The sequence below is a fragment of the Schistocerca gregaria genome, chromosome 5 (assembly GCF_023897955.1).
Source record: "Schistocerca gregaria isolate iqSchGreg1 chromosome 5, iqSchGreg1.2, whole genome shotgun sequence".
NCBI lineage: Eukaryota > Metazoa > Arthropoda > Insecta > Orthoptera > Acrididae > Schistocerca > Schistocerca gregaria.
In genome coordinates, this window is record NC_064924.1 from 316,054,899 (window position 1) to 316,077,500 (window position 22,602).

Sequence of the window (22,602 nt, forward strand, 5' to 3'; positions counted from 1 at the left end):
ACGGACGTACGTGTTCCCATGGACAACGTTGGATAGATTGCAGGTGGCATGGGATCATCTAGATTAGACCGTGAATATATGCAAATTTGTCGGCTGGTAGGATCAATCACGATTCACCAGGTGAGTAGTTGGGTCTGGATGCGCCATCATCCAGGTGAATGCTATCTAAACATGCTCCGCGCCATAGACGCCATTGCTATACTGCTGGATACGCTCACCTGTAGAAGAATCGGCGTGAGGTGATCCCTGACAGTTGAATCGGCTGCTTCGCGCATCCACCTCAATCACGTAACGCCATTTTGTAAAAGTCTCTTTGGCAATGTATCACTTTGTCACAGCTTTATTGTCGGCTACTGGTTTCGCTTGCAGCCGTTTCCGCTTCACAGATGAAAGCCGGCAACAGCTCTCTTAGCTGTCTGGGATTATCTTAACGCCGACTCGACTATAGTCTTTTCACCTGCCTCGAGATGACTGGGTGTTTGTGTTGTCCTCATCATTTCATCATCATTCACGAAAGTGGCGAGATTGGACAGAGCAAAGGTTGGGAATTTGTACGGGCGCTGATAACCGCGCAGTCATAAATCTTGCTTCGTCATTGTGTCCAATTCCACTAATAACAGATGATAGAACCAGTCGAAAAAACTCTCATTGCTTATTATTTCAGTTCGAGGACTGTGTACCGTAAATTAACTATCTTCAAGTAAATTACTAAATCACAAATTCTATTCCCCTCGACCCGGAGGTAGCCACTGCCTAGACAGATCGTGGAAAGAGTAGAGGAAACATGGCTGGGCTTCAGTAAAAGAAGACTCTGAGGACATTGCAGGAGCCAGTACAGGCGCCGTAACATGTGCCTCACACTTCCGAGAAAGCAGAAGTCACGCTCGGAGGTAAAAATCGCTTAAATGTTGTTCGTTATCGCAACTGAAATTGTCTTTGTATTGACATGTTTAATAAAGATCCTAGCCGCAACAATAAAGTACACTTATCACAAGGAAAGGAACCAATACGAAATAGAGTGAAGTACAAAACAGTAACAACAGCAGGCAAGGGTGCCTACCCTCTACCACATATTCAGGTGTAGGGAGCCGATCGGCCATGTTTCCAGGCAACACACTGTTTTCCGCAGATATTAGTGATGGTCAGTGCTGAAGTCGTTCAATAAAAAGGACGTGGGCGATTTCCTTCTCAGTTCGAGCCCGAACTTTGCCTCTAATGACATCGTCTAAGGGAACTTAAAAATACTAATATTCTCTTATTCTTTTCATTCGACCTCGTCATTTCAGGATCTGACCCGAAAGGCTCTTCGTATATCCGTATTCAAGCACATAACATTTACATTCCATTTCCAGATCCCGGAATAAGCTGTTACCATGGAGGTAGACATTTTATGTTGGAGGTACGCGTTGCTAAGCATCCCTGAGAGAGCACTTGCTACTCACGCAACAGCGTGATGACGTAATCCTCCATTATAGCGGGGCTGGCTCACATTGTGGTTCGCACTTCTACCGTAAGCCCCCTTGGAGAACTTGGCAAAACTCGCCCGCTTGGGTGGAAACGGCACCTTCCTTTTTTTCCCTCCCTCGTCGGTTGGGAGACCACATTAGGGAGCTTAACTCTTAGCGGGGCGCAGAGCCCTTGCCGTAAAGATTATGGCGCCGCGCCAGCAACTGTTACTGTCCTCGTGTAGGGCGCCAGAAATATGTTTCACTTTCCTTGTTTAACGGCACATCCTGTCTCCCGCAAGTTCGCTCAGTTTTTGTTCCTTTGCCAAGTCTCCTAAGCGGAAGAGGTTATCCAAGCGTTTTACTTTGTGTATCGACCATCTCACTTCGTTGTTTTATACTTCACCGCTGTTTTTCTTTATCTCCCTGTTATGTTGATTGGTAGATTTGGCATACATAGCGAGGTCCTCACGTTGCCTCGGTACAGGTGTCTCCGTAGCGTAGAGACTTCTACTGAGGTTCGCTATAGGGAAGGCTCCCATCTGCCACATGGTGTTGTGCACTTTCTCTGAGGGAAGGAAGTCATTAATAAGGGCTGCGCCATCTAAATAAACGGCCGTGGACCGTGGCGCCCCAGGTATGGCCAGTGGTTGACCCTGATGCCTAGCTTTGAACCACATTTTTGTTTTATTTTTAGGACATTTCAGGGCATTTTAGGACATGGGAGAAGAGCACACTAGTCCAGAGCGTGATTTTCTCTTTTTAGCCATTAGTAGGTTACATTTGTTTCATTTTTATTTCTTTCCTATTAGTATGGTTGAATAGCAGTGCTTCTTAAATTACGTTGACGTCATATACACTGCTGGCCATTAAAATTGCTACACCAAGAAGAAATGCAGATGATAAACGGGTATTCATTGGACAAATATATTATACTAGAACTGACATGTGATTACATTTTCACGCAATTTGGGTGCATAGATCCTGAGAATGCAGTACCCAGAACAAACACCTCTGGCCGTAATAACGTCCTTGATACGCCTGGGCATTGAGTCAAAGAGAGTTCGGATGGCGTGTACAGGTACAGCTGCCCATGCAGCTTCAACACGATACCACAGTTTATCAAGAGTAGTGACTGGTGTATTGTAATGAGCCAGTTGCTCGGCTACCATTGACCAGACGTTTTCAGTTGGTGTGAGATCTGGAGAATTTGTTGGCCAGGGCAGCAATCGAACATTTTCCGTATTCAGAAAGGCCCGTACAGGATCTGCAACATGCGGTCGTGCAGTATCCTGCTGAAATGTAGGGTTTCGCAATGAAGGTTAGAGCCACGAGTCGGAACACATCTGAAATGTAACGTCCACTGTTCAAAGTACCGCCAATGCGATCAAGAGGTGACCGAGACGTGTAACCAGTGGCACCCCATACCCTCACGCCGGGTGATATGCCAGTATGGCGAAGACGAATACACGCTTCCAATGTGCGTTCACTCCGATGTCTCCAAACACGGATGCGACCATCATGATGCTGTAAACAGAACGTGGATTCATCCGAAAAAATGACGTTTTGTCATTCGTGTACCCAGGTTCTCGTTGAGTACACCATCGCAGGCGCTCCTGTCTGTGATGCAGCGTCAAGGGTAACCGCAGCCATGGTCTCCGAGCTGATAGTCCGTGTTGCTGCAAACGTCGTCGAACTGTTCGTGCAGATGGTTGTTGTCTTGCAAACGTCCGCCTCTGGTGACTGCACGATCCGTTACAGCCATGCGGGTAAGATGCCTGCCATCTGGATTGCTAGTGATACGAGGCCGTTGGGATCCAGCACGGCGTTCCGTATTACCCTCCTGAACCCACCGATTCCATTTACTGCTAATAGTCATTGGATCTCCACCAACGCGAGCAGCAATGCCGCGATACGATAAACCGCAATCGCTATATGCTACAATCCGACCTTTATCAAAGTCGGAAACGTGATGGTACGCATTTCTACTCCTTACACGATGCATCACAAGAACGTTTCACTAGGCAACGCCGGTCAACTGCTGTTTGTGTATGAGAAATCGGTTGGAAACTTTCCTCATGTCAGCACTTTGTAGGTGTCGCCACCGGCGCCAACCTTGTGTGAATGGTCTGAAAAGCTAATCATTTGCATATCACAGCATCTTCTTCCTGTCGGTTAAATTTCGCGTCTGTAGCTCGTCATCTTCGTGGTGTAGCAATTTTAATGGCCAGTAGTGTACATTAATCAGACACCTAAAGCTGCCTGAATAAAAGGAAGACTACCAATTTTATTGGCAAACAAACCAAGATTAAAGTGAACAAATTAAAGAATTAGAACTCTAACCAAGAAGTAATTAATTTGATTTCGAAATGTGAGGAAGAGACAATGGCTTTCTATGCCAAGTGGTTGATTACTTAGAGAAACGGGCTATTTCTTTTAGTAAATATCAGATATTTGATTGGGTGTCACTGCCTGAGACCCCCAGGTGGGTGATAATTGAAAACACTATCACATGTTTGCCAAATAATGGTGTGAAGATTTCAGGTGACGATTGTTTTCAGGAAAACACGTAAATGAAGAGCTTTTCAGAAACTAACCGTTACTAGGAAGAATGCATGTCAGAACAGTCCTTGGAAGAAAGCTGGATTTAGTTTCTTAAGGAAAAGAGAAAATCCTGACCGCAAATGCCAACTGCTAAAATTATGCGAGTATTTGTTTTCTACTCCCCCCCACACAACGCCACTGTGGAAAGAGTATTTTCGATGATGCCGGCCCAGTGGCCTTACGAAACAAATCGATTGCTGGCTGGGACTGTGGACTCAATTTTACAGTGCCAGTTTTACTACAAGCTGACTTGCATGGGGTGTTATAAATACTTAAAAGGGAAAAAATACTTGATGAAAAAGGTTAAATCTTCTGAAAAATATGGTGTGCCATCTACTTATGCTGCAACAAGTTTCGTGTAATTGTGTTCTAAATAAAAAGTGATTATATTGAATAAACTTTTGACTTCATTTCTACACCTCCATCTTAGTGTGCCCCGACGAGGTACCAGCAATCCCAAGCGGGCTCCATCAGTGCATACTCCAATGCACCTAATCCATGATATCCCATTTTGGTTAAAATAAAGTACTGATTATGAAAAAAGGCTTTGGGCTGTTACTGTCTTCAGTATCGAGTCAAAGAAAAACAATTCCTCTCGAATGTTAAACTCATCAACGAAACGAACGTAAGCAATCGAATGCGCGTCTTTATGAATACCAGTCGCTTCGCCACTTGAAGTGCTAAGTAGTTGTTGCATAATTTATCGGTTAACTGCTTCTGCGCACTGTGTCATTAGATATAGAAATACTTTACTACTGTTGAGTAAATGAGTCAAAAATATTTTTGATACAATTCAATCGCTGCTAGTTAAACCAGAGTTTCTGCTGCCGTGTGTGGTATTTTGCATTTAGGAACCCTGTGCGTAGTATGGTAAGGGTCTAAAAGGATCTGTAAGGGTCTAAAAGGATCTTGGAAGTCACATTCGTCGTTTTAGCAAAGTTCTTCTGGGTACACAATAAAACTTTTAGTTCCTTACAAAAAACTATTTCGGTTTTCTTGTTAATTCAGCGTGTTTGGTTTCAAGATGTCTCCTTGACTAGTTAGGCTTCAGGCTACCAACAGCTAAAATGTTTGAACAAATTACACACTACGGTCGTTCTTCAGCCTTGATTGTAGTTTTCATGAAGCCTAACAATAAATAGCTCTCCTTATACCTTCTCGTTTTCGTCTTTGGAGTATCTCCCTCCGCTGCGCCAGTTGATTTATCACTGGTGCCTTCATATTTGGCACTAAACGGAAGCGATTCATATTGCAGTCAAGTCTTCCTCGCGAAGTTTGAAAGTCTGTAAGAAGGTGTAGAGATACACTATCCAAAGTATACATTGTGCCCGATAGTTGAGGGTAGTCAACAGTGCAGCCGCCCAACTCGCCCAATGATTTCAAACAATGTGGAAAATATGACCGCCGTTTCAGCATCGTCGACAGCGTCTGGCGTAATGACACACTGGGTGGAAAATCAATGGAGATCAGTGGCATCTGCTTTGTTACTAAATTTTTTTATTAATATACCGCGCTTCTCATGCACGCCATTGGTCCCAGTCGGGTGTTGCACCCCATAGCTAGAGGTGGTGGTGGTCAGTGTTTAACGTCCCGTCGACAACGAGGTCATTAGAGACGGAGCGCAAGCTCGTGTTAGGGAAGGATTGGGAAGGAAATCGGCCGTGCCTTTTCAAAGGAAGCATGCCGGCATTTGCCAGAAACGATTTAGGGAAATCACGGAAAACCTAAATCAGGATGGCTGGAGACGGGATTGAACCGTCGTCCTCCCGAATGCGAGTCCAGTGTGTTAACCACTGCGCCACCTCGCTCGGTCCGTATCTAGAGAATCATTGGTCTCATTGGTCTCCTCTGTATTTTAATAGGTTCACGACATTGCAGAATCTGACCGAAAAGACTCTGCCTATAACCGTCTTCAAGGACATAGCGTTTTCATTTCATTTTAAGATCGCGAAATGAGCTATTACAGTAGAAGAAGTTAAATATTCTTCCTCCAACTTTCCATGCTTTATGACAGAATATCGGAAGCGGTATTTGACAACACACCTAAGCAAAGCAAAAATTTCTCCAAACTGAATGTTTTGAACTAGTCTTATACGAAAAAAATTTGTGCCTGATGCATGAAATATTCACAGTTGGGGGCGCGCGGTCACCTATTTAGCTAGAAGCAAGAGTTGCGGCTGATGAAATCTGAGTGTTTTCAGAGCTTAGAAGCGCTGTAACGAATGTGGGTGTTACCATATCTCCCCGCAGCAAAAGCTGCCGAGTCGGCATTTCACAGAACTCGCTGTCAACCGCCCACCGAGCGGATGCGCGAGCACGTATCTGCCCCGCTCGAAAGGCAGGAAGTGCTCAGAAGTTTGTTTTGTGCCCGCTTTGGCACTGTCTGCCGAGTATCATCTGCTCCGAAGCACAGCCCGATCTGTACCAGCGAACACATGCCGATGACGTCGATTCTATACAGGGCCCATTCGCTTTGTCTTGGGTCGCAAGTCTTCTGATTGATACGAGGCGGTCCTCCGCGACTTTCTGTCATGCGTCAACGTCTTCATCTCAGGAAATCCGTGTGTGACATCATTAAACTGCGAAGTTAATATTGCCGACCGACACGAACAACAGTACAGTTCTGGCAGTCGCTACATAGCTTGGGATTTCGTAGCTGTAATTCTGTTCACCCGAAATTATACCATACATAAAGCTACCAGTTCTGTTCCCCCAAAATTATACCATACATAAAGCTACGAATTCAGCATTCCTGCCGGCCGCGGTGGTCTCGCGGTTCTAGGCGCGCAGTCCGGAGCCGTGCGACTGCTACGGTCGCAGGTTCGAATCCTGCCTCGGGCATGGATGTGTGTGATGTCCTTAGGTTAGTTAGGTTTAAGTAGTTCTAAGTTCTAGGGGACTGATGACCACAGCAGTTGAGTCCCATAGTGCTCAGAGCCATTTGAACCATTCAGCATTCCTGTTGGCATGCTTCTGAACTGGAGAGACCTTAATCCAGACCTAGGCTGCTGAAAGTTGACGCTACTGATAAACTTGAGGATGATTTTATGGGATTTTTTACATTTTGTTCAGCTTCATTTATTCCAGTCTACATTAAAAATAGATGTCGTGCAAGTAATTCAATAACTGTTAACAAGAACAGATGCCAAGTTTTATAAGCAAAGTGTTACAGATGGTATTTTATCGATCCTTAACAACTGTAGTCATATATCATGAAATAATAGGCAACAGGTTACATAAAAGAAATTTAATTACTTTATCCGTTTCGAACATTTAGCTCTTCAGAAGGTCATACCTATCGCATTATTTATTGCTGACATTCGCAAATAATGCGATAGGTATAATCGTCTGAAGAAGGGCACTAAGTGCCCGAAACCGCAATAGACATTAAATTTCTTTTATGCAACTGGCTGTTTATTATTTCATTATATGTTATAGATGGCATTAAAGATAAATAAACCTTTTAAAAAGTTTATTCTCTGTTTCTTCACTTCCCGGAGTAATAATTCTAATGTTCAGCAAGATTTTCTCAATCTTTCCGGACTTTTTTTTACCTATTTCAGATTTTTAAAATTTCAGTTCCAACCTAACATTGAGACTGAATAAGTTATTTTGAGGGCATTTTCTGGCATTATTTGCCCACCTCCATAGCTGAGTGGTCAGCTCAGCTGACTTGCTATGCGGAGGACCAGTTGGTGAGAGGACTGGTGCAGGATGCACTCAGCCTCTTTTGGTCAACTGAAGAGCTACTCGACCGAGTAGTAGTAGCGATCCTGAGGTCGAGAAACACGAGGACGACATCTTGCCCTCCACACCACATCTGATGACGTCATACGCAACAGCGGTCGGTGGGACCCGATTGTTCTGTGTAGGGCCAGAACTTATTTCTGGCTTTATTTCGTATCTAGCTGGATACCCCGAATGTACTCATATGTGGATGTAATTTCAGATCGATGAATCAAAGAATTGAATTCACATTCGTTATAACATAAAATGATTGCACGTGCTACTGAAATCTTCCTCTAATGCCCTGGAAGTTATTTCCTGATGTCTTAACGCATGTCCTAGCATCTTGTAGCTTTTAGTTTGTGTTTTCCATATATTTCTTTCCTTCTATTTCTTCGGAGAGCATCTATATTTCCTGTAAGTCTACTCAGTTTTTAACACCTTTGCTAGTTTGCGTTTACTAGGCCTGCGCAGCAAGTTTCGGAAATTTGGTCACAAAAGTTTTCTACGCTTACCTTTCACTTATTGGGCATGACCTCTTTCGAAGTACTCTTCTCCACAACTTATACACCGCTCCCAACTCCGTTTCCACTTCCGAAAGCAGTCTCCATACGCCTCTTGCTGGATCACACTTAACGCCGTCTGCGAATTCTTGTTTTAATCTCGCCTGTGGTTGCAAATCTTCGTCCTTTCACCGAGGATTTCAAATTTGAAAATAAAAAAAAGAAGTCCGCACATCGATTTCATTTTTTGTGCATTGTCACGCAGCAACAGAAATGAATGTGCGGTGCGGGTGCGTTATATTGATGCAAGGGCCATCAATTATCAAATTTCAGGCCGTTTCCTTCTCACATTTTCTCGCAGGCGTTGCTACACGTCCCGATGGCTTTGACATTTGACCTGACCTAACGAGCTGCTGCTGCTTCTGTCTCTCTTATTTTTTATAGTATTTATCGTTCCAGACCCATTGTGAAGATTGAACCTTGGTCTCAATATCATAACCGTAGAAGCAAGTCTCATCAGTAATTATTATTATCTTAAGGAACACCTCGTTCCCATTTGCACAATCCAAAAGTTCTTCTCAGATTGCCTCAACTTCCGTCCGGCCATTTTTAAACTGTGTGAACTATTCGTGACACCGTGTACGGCTTAAATACTCATCACCGTAGGCATTCTGCATAATTTGGCGTGTCTTTGCAAAGGTTTCCCTTAGTTTCACACAAATTTAATGCAAACTGTGAGACACAACGTTGTACTCAATACAGCAGTGAATGATAACTAATAGACATACTACAGTCAAACTTCCGGCAGTTACACATTAAACACAGGCGTGTGTAGGGATACCAACCGCACTTCGCTCCAACAACCTTTGTCCCAAATTTCGACTGTTCAGGAGGTCCCCGAGGTCGGCTTCTATCAGTTTTTCCATTCGTCTGTAAAGAATTCGTGTTAGTATCTTGCAGCTGTGGCTTATTAAACTGATTGTTCGGTAATTTTCACATCTGTCATCACCTGCTTTCTTTGGGATTGGAATTATTATATTCTTCTTGAAGTCTGAGGGTATTTCGCCTGTTTCATACATCTTGCTCACCAGATGGTAGAGTTTTGTCAGGACTGGCTCTCCCAAGGCCGTCAGTAGTTCCAATGGAATGTTGTCTACTCCGGGGGCCTTGTTTCGACTCAGGTCTTTCAGTGCTGTGTCAAACTCTTCACGCAGTATAGTATCTCCCATTTCATCTTCATCTACATCTTTTTCCATTTCCATAATATTGTCCTGAAGTACATCGCTCTTATATAGACCCTCTATATACTCCTTCCACCTTTCTGCTTTCCCTTCTTTACTTAGAACTGGGTTTCCATCTGAGCTCTTAATGTTCATACAAGTGGTTCTCTTATCTCCAAAGGTCTCTTTAATTTTCCTGTAGGCAGTATCTGTCTTTTCCCTAGTGAGATAAGCCTCTACATCCTTACATTTGTCCTCTAGCCATCCATGCTTAGCCATTTTGCATTTCCTGTCGATCTACTTTTTGAAACGCTTGTATTCCTTTTTGCCTGCTTCATTTTTTTTTGCATATTTATATTTTCTCCATTCATCAATTAAATTCAATATTTCTTCTGTTGCCCAAGGATTTCTACTAGCCCTCGTCTTTTTACCTACTTGATCTTCTGCTGCCTTCACTACCTCATCCCTCAAAGCTACCCATTCTTCTTCTACTGTGTTTCTTGCCCCCATTCCTGTCAATTGTTCCCTTATGCTTTTCCTGAAACTCTGTACAACCTCTGGTTCTTTCAGTTTATCCAGGTCCCATCTCCTTAAATTCCCTCCTTTTTGCAGTTTCTTCAGTTTTAATATACAGGTCATAACCAATAGATTGTGGTCAGAGTCCACATCTGCCCCTGGAAATGTCTTACAATTTAAAACCTGGTTCCTAAATCTCTGTCTTACCATTATATAATCTATCTGATACCTTTTAGTATCTCCAGGATTCTTCCATGTATACAACCTTCTTTCATGATTCTTAAACCAAGTGTTAGCTATGATTATGTTGTGCTCTGTGCAAAATTCTATCAGGCGGATTCCTCTCTCATTTCTTAGCCCCAATCCATATCCAACTACTACGTTTCCTTCTCTCCCTTTTCCTACACTCGAATTCCAGTCACCCATGACTATTAAATTTTCATCTCCCTTCACTTTCTGAATAATTTATTTTATTTCATCATACATTTTTTCAATTTTTTCGTCATCTGCAGAGCTAGTTGGCATATAAATTTGTACTACTGTAGTAGGTGTGGGCTTCGTATCTATCTTGTCCACAATATTGCGATCACTATGCTGTTTGTAGTAGCTTACCCGCATTCCTATTTTCCTATTCATTAATAAACCTTCTCCTGCGTTACCCCTATTTGATTTTGTGTTTATAACCCTTTAGTCACCTGACCAGAAATCTTGTTCCTCCTGCCAGCGAACTTCACTAATTCTACTATATCTAACTTTAACCTATCCATTTCCCTTTTAAAATTTTCTAACCTACCTGCCCGATTAAGGGATCTGACATTCCACGCTCCGATCCGTAGAACGCCAGTTTTCTTTCTCCTGATAACGACATCCTCCTGAGTAGTCCTCGCCCGGAGATCCGAATGGGGGACTATTTTACCTCTGGAATATTTTACCCAAGAGGACGCCATCATCATTTAATCATACAGTAAAGCTGCATGTCCTCGGGAAAAATTACGGCTGTAGTTTCCCCTTGCTTTCAGCCGTTCGCAGTACCATCACAGCAAGGCCGTTTTGGTTATTGTTACAAGGCCAGATCAGTCAAGCATCCAGACTGTTGCCCTTGCAACTACTGAAAAGGCTGCTGCCCTTCATCAGGGACCATACGTTTGTCTGGCCTCTCAACAGATACCTCTCCATTGTGGTTGCACCTACGGTACGGCTATCTGTATCGCTGAGGCACGCAAGCCTCCCCACCAACGGCAAGGTCCATGGTTCATGGGGTAATTTTTTGACCGTTCCTCTTATAATCAATTTCGGGCAACTAATTTCCCTCACCGAACTCTTTTGGATGAAGACTCTCCCATTTAGCCAGTAGCTGGAGGAACACAACCCAATTTATCAGATATATTTAGATAGCTACTCTTGAACAACGCCTATCAAAACTCCGTGATGTTGGTAGAGTGACACTTTGACTTTTGTCCACAGGCAGCATCAACAGGAGAGCGCATATCAGAAGTGGTGGAGGAGGAAGCGGAGGGTGAGGGTGCAGCAGACGGAGAGGAGGAGAGCCGTTTCTGCACGCTGCCACGCCACGGCCGTGGAGCTTCCTTCACCATCCTGACTGTTGCCTTCACCAAGGGGCCGGGCCACAAAGGGCTCGGGTTCAGCATCGTCGGTGGCCGCGATTCCCCACGCGGTTCTATGGGCATCTATGTCAAGACTGTGTTTCCGCATGGACAAGCTGCAGACTGCGGGAGGCTCAAGGAAGGTACGATTACACTGATACAGCAATGTTCAGCTGCCCCACATAATTTTTCTGGTATGTCAGAAATACTTTATTGCGTGGAAGGGAAAAGGTGCCTCATGGCCTGAAACCACTGCCTCGGTCCAACGTTCACTGGTGATGGTCCAGTACTGTATGGCTTTCAGGAACAGGATCTTTGCAAAGCAACTGGTATTCCTAGTTTCTGGTTATGATACTGTGCACAACTAATTAAAACTGCAGTGCCTAGAGGACTTTGGACAGTACAAATAGTGATTAGTTGGATCAAAATACCAGTCTCAGCAGCACCTTTAATGGTCCCCCTAGCGAGTTAGCTGCATTTCCTTGTTGGACGTTACTTCCTTCGTTTTATTTCCAGTCTGCTGTTCATCATTATTGTACTTGCCAAGACTTATTCATTAACACTGCACATTTCATGGATACAAAGTTGAGAGCATCATGTCACCTCCAGTATCACCCTGCATGAGTGAAATATTGATGACATCACTCTCCTATTGCACTCAGCAGTGAGTGCATGGATCCATTTCTATTGTTGTGATATCATTATGTTACTGTAGGCACATGCTGAGATGGTTTTTTGAAGATGGCAGTATGTAACACCATCTCGCATTGCTGTTCAGTCTAAGCACATGTATCATCTCTAATGACCTGGTGGTCATGAGAACACTGAACTCCAACCAACTTTACTTCATTTTCACTTTTTGAATGGCATATTGCAGGAACACAAAAGATTAATTATAAACTATAAATGTTTGTGAATATGAATATGTAGCAAAAATTATGAAGATTGTTGTTAACAGAACTGGAAGTCTTAAAGGAGGGAAAATACTTTCAGGCTGTGGGCTGAAAACAGATTTACGGCAGTCTTGATCCGCATCTAGACTCATGATCACATCTTACAGTGCAGAATGGTGAACATATTTCTATTTTTTTGTTTAGCAACCATGTTAAGAGCTACAACTACTCCTGAATAACTGCTGGAATATTCCAGTTTCTGTAATTTAGCTTTGATAGTAATATTTCAGCTTCGTTTTTTCGATGTGGACGCTTGCTTCTGTGAAGGAAACAGTTTTTCATTTCATTAATTGTTTAACACTTCCATTCCCTATCATGCTTAGAATCATTTGTGACATTATGTATCGATAAATGCCATCACTGAACAAGGTTCAATATTGTATTTTGGAAAGTCTTTGCAGGAAATAATAGTATTGTAATTGTTTCTCACTTACAGGTGATGAGATTCTAGCTGTCAACGGCAAGCCGTTACATGGTCTGAGCCATCAGGAAGCCATAGCTGTTTTCAAGGACTTTAAAAGTGGACAAATGCTGATTCATATTGGACGCAGAATACCAAAACGTCGACGAGAATCACTTCCGCGGCCTCTGGCGTAAAAGCATTTGTAGTGTTGCTATAATGCCACACTCAATGCTGTTTCCTGTGTCAGTTGACGCTGCAAATTGTGAACTGATATGAGGTGCTAGTCCTGATGCTGAATGAAACAGACAGTTTTATCTTTGACTGAAGAACTTACTCTCTTTGTTTTATGCTCGAAAAAGTTCTATTTAACTTGTGTATTCTGAAGCAGAGAGAGAGAGAAAAGTGACTGTGTACAGGAAGACCTTTTTTGATACATATTGAACAGAAATTTTGTAGTATATGTGCTTCACCTGTACAGTGGATAATATACAAATTAGTAAGTTCCATTTAATATATAATTTTTCTTATATTGTAAGTTAGTTGCTGTTTTCTGACTTTATAATATTACATTTACTTGTGGTAGCTTTAAATGAGTACTTGTATTTGCTCTGCCTGTGATACTGAGAATATTAAGATATAACACAGTGCTCTTCCAAAGTGTGTGATATATCATTGAGTTAGAAGCTCTATCTTGAAAGAAATTGAACATTTTTGGAACACAGATTTTTATTATAACAAGAAGGGATGCAAAGATGCATTCCAAGGTATCAGATCTTTCCAAACACCTTTAGACAATTGCAAACATTATTCTGTAATGATTAAAAGAGTATCTGTTCTGATCACATAGATGTTAAGTTACCACAACTGGTTTTAGTTGTTTGTTTCCCCTTTAGCTGATGCAATATGGACATATTTGTACATAAGATTACTTCAGAATTTGCAACTGTTGTCAAAATGTTCTTTATTATGTACCAGTAACATACTGCTGTATTTGTGACAGGTTAGAACTGTTATAGATACGTACATGAATCTTAAAATACCTGTCTTTTTCAAACAGGTTTATTCCACTATCAGTAAGACAATTTATTGCAATATACTGTTGTTAAATCCTGTTAGCATTTACATTGAAAATTGTCAACACAGATGTGTTGAGGTGCTGTTATCTCATGCATGGTTAATAGCTTTCAAATAACAGTATGTATTACCAAAATTTAACCTGACTGAGAAGTTCAGCATTCAGTGGAGTGTTAAGACTCACGTTTATTTAAGGTGCTGTTTAAGGGGACAAAAAGAAACTGCAATTTTTTTGCAGCTGTCTTTTTTCATGGCAGCTTAGGTATTGAAGTAATCTCCTATACTGATCTAAAATTAGAAACAGTAGTATGTGTAGTGTGCAGTTACTAGTCACTTTTCTGAGAATACTGTTTCTCTGTGTACCTATAAAATAAAGTATTGTCACACATAAAAAAATTGTCCTTCTCATTGTGCTCTTAGTTCACAAAAGTTTCCTTTCACTATTTTATTCTTACTTAATGTGTAAACTGCACATCGATGGTGACAGTTTTGTTATTTGAATGGCACTATGCATTTGTTATTTGAATGGCACTATGCATAAGTTTTCAGAAATGACAAGCCCTTTATAATATGGGAAAACAGTACAATAAAATTCGTTAATTCAAGAAAGATAAGAGAAACATGACACATTATACAGGGCAATCAGAAACTGCCTGAAAAGTTTGTAAGGGTGTTGCAGGGTTGCTTGTGCAGAGAAATAATTGTAAAGAAACAAAAAGTTTGATGTGTTGTGCTGGTTACGAGTTAATTAGCATTTAAGTTATTCAGTTAAGCCATTTCATGCAAAAATTCAAGTGACCTGCGAGATAAAATTAGTGTTAGTTGTTCTCATAGTGTAGATGATGGTGCATGAGACTGCTCTGGCTTTGGCTCGAGTTCAATCCTTACTACCAACCACTCGTCCAATTCTTGTATCTACGTCTTTTTCAGTTTTAGGGAACCAAGCGAAGAATACATTTGGTTACAATGTCCCTGGCAAGCCACTTGAATTTGCGTACACAATGGCCTGATTGGCAACTAGTCCTTATTAACTGGTAAATAGTGCAAAATATCACTTTTTTACCATTATTTCTCAGCACAGTCTATTCTGCAACACATTTACAAGCTTTTCAGTGTGTTTCTGTATATATTACAACACTAAAAAACACCAGAAGTGTTGTGCATATGTCATATGATATCGGTTAATAATGTCAATACATACACTGAAATAACACTGACTGCAAAAAACAAATACATATAGTAGTGCAGAAGAAGTGCACCTTAACATTTATTAAAAATTATTTCCAGGTCAATCCAGTCAAGAGACTAGTGAATTAATGTTTTATAGAGGCCATCATAGGCTCATGTTCAAAAATGCTGCTGTATCCACTGACGCCTCCCTTGGTAGCATAATAGTACACGACTCAGTAGACAATATATCTGTTTCTTAAAGTTGCGTATTTGAGAAAGTCAACATATGCTGTTGGGGTTGGAATCAGAAAACACACTGTTACCAGAAAACTATGATGAAAGAAATTTCAGGCCCAGAAATTATGGCCGATTTTTTTCAATCTATGACTGTCTTGTTTGAAATTTCAGGGCTACAGAATTAGACTATAATTCTGGTGAATGTTTTCAACAAAGCGTAGCCCTCCGACTTCCTCTTCCATGGAATTTTCCCACTTTTATTCACTGCAGCAGTAAATGTGGTGAAAAGTAAAAGTACTTTAACAAACCTGCTATCTACTGCCTCCCTTGTGTGCCTGATATTTGACAGAAATTACATACACTGGTATGAGAAATTGGGGTTTAAGTGATTTGTGAGTTTTTCCATGTGCCAAAGGCCAACATACCAGTAATATCAATTAAAAACATTATCTAAAAATAAAATAAAACTATAGTTGTCATTGAAGATTCCATATCATTCTCTTCATTCTCTCTTAAACAGGAATTTTGTTAGTGGTGTTAAAGTAGTTAACACCTGTGACAGGTTAAACTGTGTGGAAATGGAACTCAACACTGGATCTCTGTTCTAGCTGGCACTGCACAACCTGTTACACCGTCATTTCATACCTCAAGTTTCACCTTTTCTATCAATACTTCCCAAACTTCATAGATACCCTGTTCGGCTAGTACAGTTGCAGAGTTGGTCCATAAAGTATGATTGCAAAAGGCAAATGTACATATTCAAGATGTGTTGTGGCACACGGTTTTAATTTGTTAATTTTCACCGCAGCATGTAATCCACTGAGCACTTGTTGCTGTAGCTGAGAACACAAATACTTGTGAGGTGTGTTGGTATTTGGCCCAAAGGTACCATGAAGAAACTTTTGTCATGAGGGCAGCGGGAACAGATGGTAGTTTACAATTTTTGATCACGAAACTACATTTCAGTATTGGATTAAATAAGAACCTTTTCAAGTGCCTCATTTTTTTATTTGTTGCTTTTTGAGTCCTCAATTATCTGACTGGTTTGATGCAGCCCACCACAAATTTCTCTCCTGTGCCAACCATTTCATCTCAGAGAAGCACTTGCAACCTACGTCCTCAATTATCTGCTGGATGTATTCCAATCTCTTGTCTTCCTCTACAGTTTTTGCCCTCTAGAGCTCCCTCTAGTACCATGGAAGTCAGCCTCTGATGTCTTAACGGATGTCGTATCAACATGTCCCTTCTCATTGTTGGTGTTTTCCACATATTCCTTTCCTCTCCAGTCCTATGCAGAATCTTCTCATTCCTTAGCTTATCAATCCACCTAATTTTCAACATTCGTCTGTAGCACCACATCTCAAATGCTTCGATTCTCTTCTGTTCCGGTTTTCCCCTCAATCTATGTTTCACTATCATAGAATGTTGCACTCCAAATGTACATTCTCAGAAATTTCTTCCTTAAATGAAGGCCTATGTTTGATACTCGTAGGCTTCTCTTGGCCAGGAATGCCCTTTTTGCCAGTGCTAGTCTACTTTTTGCGCCCCTCTTGCTCCATCCATATTTGATTATTTTGCTGCCTAGGTAGCAGAATACTTTAACTTCATGTACTTTGTGACCATTAAATCCTGATGTTAAGTTCCTCGCTGTTCTCATTTATGCTACTTCGCATTACTTTTTTTTTTATTTGATTGACTCTCAATCCGTGTTCACAACTCGTTAGACTGTCCATTCCATTCGGCAGATCATGTAATCCTTCTTCACTTTCACTCAGGATAGCAGTGTCATTAGCATATCGTATCATTGATACCCGTTCACCCTGAGATTTAATTCCACTGCTGAACCTTTATTTTGTTTCCATCATTGCTTCTTCGACGTACGGACTGGAAAGCAGGGGCGAAAGACTACATCCCTGTCTTACACCCTTTTCAATCTGAGCATCTCGTTCTTGGTCATCCACTCTTATTATTCCCTCTTGGTTCTTGTACATACTGTATATTACCTGTCTCTTCCTATAGCTTACCCCTATTTTTTTCAGAATTTTGAATATGTTGCACCATTTTACACTGTCGAATGCTTTTTATAGCTTGACAAATCCTATGAATGTGTCTTGATTTTTCTCTAGCCTTGTTTCCATTATCATCTGCGTCAGAATTGCCTCCCTGGTGACTTTACCTTTCCTAAAGCCAAACTGATCATCATGTAACGTATCCTCAGTTTTCTTTTCCATTCTTGTGTGTATTGTTCTTGTCAGCAACTTGGATGCATGAGCTGTTAAACTGATTGTGTGATAATTCTCACACTTGTCAACACTTGCAGTCTTTGGAATTGTGTTGATGGTATTTTTCTGGATGTCAGACCATATATTGCCAGACTCATACATTCTACACACCAACGTACATAGTCATTTTGTTGCTACTTCCCCTAATGATTTCAGAAATTCTGATGGAATGTTATTGATCCCTTCCTGGCTGTTTGGTCTTTAGACTTCCAAAGCTCTCAATTCTAATTCTGAATCCCTTATCTATCTCTTCTAAAACAGCTCCTGTTTTGTCTTCTATCACATCAGACAAATCTTCCCCCTCAAAGAGGCCTTGAATGTACTCTTTCCACCTATCTGCTCCCTCCTCTGCATTTAACAATGGAATTCCGGTTGCACTCTTAATGTTACCACAATTGCTTTCAGTTTCACTGTAGGTTGTTTTGACTTCCCTGTTTCTGAGTCAGACTGACCGACCATCATTTCTTTTTCGATTTCTTCACATTTTTCATGCAGCCATTTGGTCTTAGCTTCCCTGCACCTCCTATTTATTTAATTGCTCAGTGACTTATACTTCTGCACTCCTAAATTTCCCTGAACATTTTTGTACTTCCTTCTTTCATCTATCATCTGAAGTATTTCTTCTGTTACCAATGGTTTCTTTACAGTTACCTTCTTTGTACCTACATTTTCTGTCCAGCTTCTGTGATCCCTTTTTAGATATGTCCATTCCTCTTCAAGTGTACTGCATACTGGACTATTCTTTATTGCTGTATCTACAGCCTTAGAGAACTTCAAGCGTATCTCATCATTCCTTAGTACTTCAGTATTCCACTTCTTTGCATATTGATTCTTCTCATTTACTCTCTTGAACTTCAGCCTATTCTTCATCACTACTATATTGTGATCTGAGACTATGCCTGCTCCTGGGTATGCCTTACAATCCTGTATGTGATTTTGGAATCTCTGTCTGACTGTGGTGTAATCTAGCTGAAATCTTACCGTATCACTCGGCCTTTTCCAAATATACTTCATCCTCTTGTGATTCTTGAACAGAGTATTCAGTATTACTAGCTGAAACTTGTTACTGAACTCATGAGTCTTTCTCTTCTCTCACTCCTTGTCCCAAGGCCATATTCTCCTGTAACATTTCCTTCTACACCTTCCGCTACAACTTCATTGCAGTCTCCCATGACTATTACATTTTCATATCCCTTTACATACTCCCTTTCAATACCCTCATACACTTTCTGTACCTCTTCATTTTCAGTTTGCAACGTTGGCGTGTATACCTGAACTATATGGGTGTAAAATGATTTGTCCAGGTTTTTACGATCTATCATTCAAATTATCAATGGAAAACGAAACAAACTGTCAAGGTAACAAATAAAGAAAGAAGTATTGTTGTACAAAATCTTTATTTAATTTCTTTCACAGAACTCAGCAACTATTCTGTAAGATATGTATGATATGTTGGAGCCATTACTATTCCTCTGACTGTGCATATTGTAATACTTTGATGGCCCCAGTGGATGTATTGTAGAATACAACACAGCAACTGTTCTGCAGTTTACACTAATACGTAAGCATCTGGCATGATTTGCATTGTGAATATTGTATGTGCAGCGTCAAACACTGCAGTTATAAAATGTAGCTTCCAGTCTAGTAATACAACATTCTTTGATCAGGAAGACGTATATCAGAGCACTGTATAAAATTGGTAAGATTGCAGGCCCTAGGCTCATACCTATTATCAATGGACCTGATGTCAGTAGTAGCCTGTTTATTATGTCCAGACTGTATTCTTCTGGTGAAAATTTCCTGGCAACATTGTCTGTACAGACGAAAGTGCTTACTGTGAGCCTTGGCTGCTGCTTCTGATTAACTGTCTATGGGTAAGAAGGCATGTTCAATGACAGTTGTCTCGTGTGCATTGGTAGACACGGTATGCCATGGATATAAATCTTGCTGTTTCAGCATTACAAGCAGCAAATTTGCCTATGTTCATCTTATGTCGCCTGGAAATAGTTTTTAGAATAACACAGAATAGACGAGTTGCGGAACTACACCTGTTATTTCTACTGATGTTTCAGGGTTTGCAAAAAATCTTCTACTAATACTTCTATCATTTCTACTTTCATACCCTTACTTGGAAACATCTACAATTAATCCCAGATGATTTCTAAACAATTCTTTTTTGACTTTTTTCCTCTCTTAAACAAATTCCTTTTCTTGTTTTAACGGATTTGCCATTTCTTGATGTTTATTCCGTAGAACAAATGCATCAAAAATTCGAAACATCTAATTGGGTAATGGTGTGTAGACAGGACGAACTGAGGAGCTTTTGTATTTACTACTTTGGTTTTTGATAAGTAAAAGCTTTGCAACTGTAGCATCTCACTGTCGATCCTGTCTCTGCTGCTGAATTGCAGACCTATGCATCTACGAGGTGCATTCAAGTTCTAAGGCCTCCGATTTTTTTTCTCTGGACTGGAAAGAGATAGAAACATGCGCATTGTTTTAAAATGAGGCCGCGTTCATTGTCAATACGTCCCAGAGACGGCAGCACCGTACGGCAAATGGAATTTTGCCGCCAGCGGCGATAATGAGAAATGTTTTAAATACTTAAAATGGCGACGTTTTCCTTACTGGAACAGCGTGCACTCATTCGTTTTCTGAATTTGCGTGGTGTGAAACCAATTGAAATTCATCGACAGTTGAAGGAGACGTGGTGATGGAGTTATGGATGTGTCGAAAGTGCGTTCGTGGGTGCGACAATTTAATGAAGGCAGTACATCGTGTGACAACAAACCGAAACAACCTCGGGCTCGCACAAGCCGGTCTGACGACATGATCGAGAAGGTGGAGAGAATTGTTTTGGGGGATCGCCGAATGACTGTTGAACAGATCGCCTCCAGAGTTGGCATTTCTGTGGGTTCTGTGCACACAGTCCTGCATGACGAACTGAAAATGCGAAAATTGTCATCCAGGTGGGTGCCACGAATGCTGACGGATGACCACATGGCTGCCCGTGTGGCATGTTGCCAAGCAATGTTGATGCGCAACGACGGCATGAATGGGACTTTCTTTTCGTCGGTTGTGACAATGGATGAGACGTGGATGCCATTTTTCAATCCAGAAACAAAGCGCCAGTCTGCTCAATGGAAGCACACAGATTCACCGCCAGCAAAAAAAATTCGGGTAAACGCCAGTGCTGAAAAAATGATGGTGTCCATGTTCTGGGACAGCGAGGGCGTAATCCTTACCCATTGCGTTCCAAAGGGCACTACGGTAACAGGTGAATCCTACGAAAATGTTTTGAAGAACAAATTCCTTCGTGCACTGCAACAAAAATGTCCGGGAAGGGCTGCGTGTGTGCTGTTTCACCAAGACAACGCACCCGCACATCGAGCTAACGTTACACAACAGTTTCTTCGTGATAACAACTTCGAAGTGATTCCTCATGCTCCCTACTCACCTGACCTGGCTCCTAGTGACTTTTGGCTTTTTCCAACAATGAAAGACATTCTCCGTGGCCGCACATTCACCAGCCGTGCTGCTTATTGCCTCAGCGATTTTCCAGTGGTCAAAACAGACTCCCAAAGAAGCCTTCGCCGATGCCATGGAATCATGACGTCAGCGTTGTGAAAAATGTGTACGTCTGCAGGGCGATTACGACGAGAAGTAACGCCAGTTTCATAGGTTTCGGGTGAGTAGTTAATTAGAAAAATTATCGGAGGCCTTAGAACTTGAATGCACCTCGTACATCAGTCATCAGCGGTGTGTATTTTATGGATAAGTCAATTTCTGTTCCGGCAGTTTTTGTTTCTACTAACGTTTCAGTTTTCCTGTTGATATGAAGAATTTCTCCATTAGTAACATCAGCTGTTCCATGAATAACTCTAATTCTTATTGGTTTGCAATAGCGAGTAGATAAAGCTTAGGATTATTCGAAACAGTTAGTTCTTTATTCGTGCGACTGATAAGCTGGAGAGTCACTAAAGAAGACTGAAATATGGTCGCATCAGAATCATGGTTGTTTTCAGATTTTGGTTTAAACGCCGGCCGCGGTGGTCTCGCGGTTCTAGGCGCGCAGTCCGGAACCGTGCGACTGCTACGGTCGCAGGTTCCAATCCTGCCTCGGGCATGGATGTATGTGATGTCCTTAGGTTAGTTAGGTTTAAGTAGTTCTAAGTTCTAGGGGACTAATGACCACAGCAGTTGAGTCCCATAGTGCTCAGAGCCATTTGAACCATTTTTTGGGTTAAACTGAATTTGCTGTGATTCATCACAACCCCTTTTCTAGATAAGTTTCAATCCATTTATGTCTTCATTTGGGAGATCATTTACAACCTCTTCTAATTATGATACTAATCGCTTACATGTGTGATTAAGCAAGTCTTCAAGTTGAATCTCCGCGCCTGTGGCAGTCACCTGATACGATTCACTCATAGCGTAGCATTGTTTTGAACCTCGTGAAGGATACTATAACAGGGACAGAACTTTTATCAACTGTTCGAATTATTTCGTATTGATTCCTTGACAGCAAGACGCTCACAACGATTGACAAGACTTATATGAAAATAGCCTTTGTGATTTGTAAGTCTCTTCGACTCCGATGTAATGCTTGTCTGTATTTAGCTCCTCATGTAGGAGATGAAGTAATACTTTTGCAACCTGCAACATTTCCAGATTCTCGGAGCTTAATTTGACTAGCATACACTAATTTTGTGGCTCCAAAATTGTTTCTCAATAGCTGTGTCTTCTGCCTTTTGCTGCTTTGACACAACTCTGCTAACGGCTTTGATGACCTACCAATTCGAGTTTCGCAACATCAAATTTTTAATGGTATTTTGCAACCAACTATGGTTATTTTTAAGAAGGTA

The 22,602-nt window shown here is 41.4% G+C and overlaps 1 protein-coding gene across 5 annotated transcripts in view; it reads left to right on the forward strand.

The window, feature by feature from the left end:
• Window positions 1-14,240, forward strand: part of LOC126272337 (pro-interleukin-16-like) — a 612,371-nt gene extending 598,131 nt beyond the window's left edge. For all 5 annotated transcript variants that reach the window (XM_049975121.1, XM_049975122.1, XM_049975123.1 and 2 more), the window contains exons 5-6: window positions 11,479-11,761; window positions 13,008-14,240. In XM_049975121.1, the coding sequence (XP_049831078.1) occupies window positions 11,479-11,761; window positions 13,008-13,168 (444 nt within the window). In that variant the 3' untranslated portion in view covers window positions 13,169-14,240. The remainder of the gene's footprint in view (window positions 1-11,478; window positions 11,762-13,007) is intronic.
• The last annotated feature ends 8,362 nt before the right edge of the window (window positions 14,241-22,602 follow it).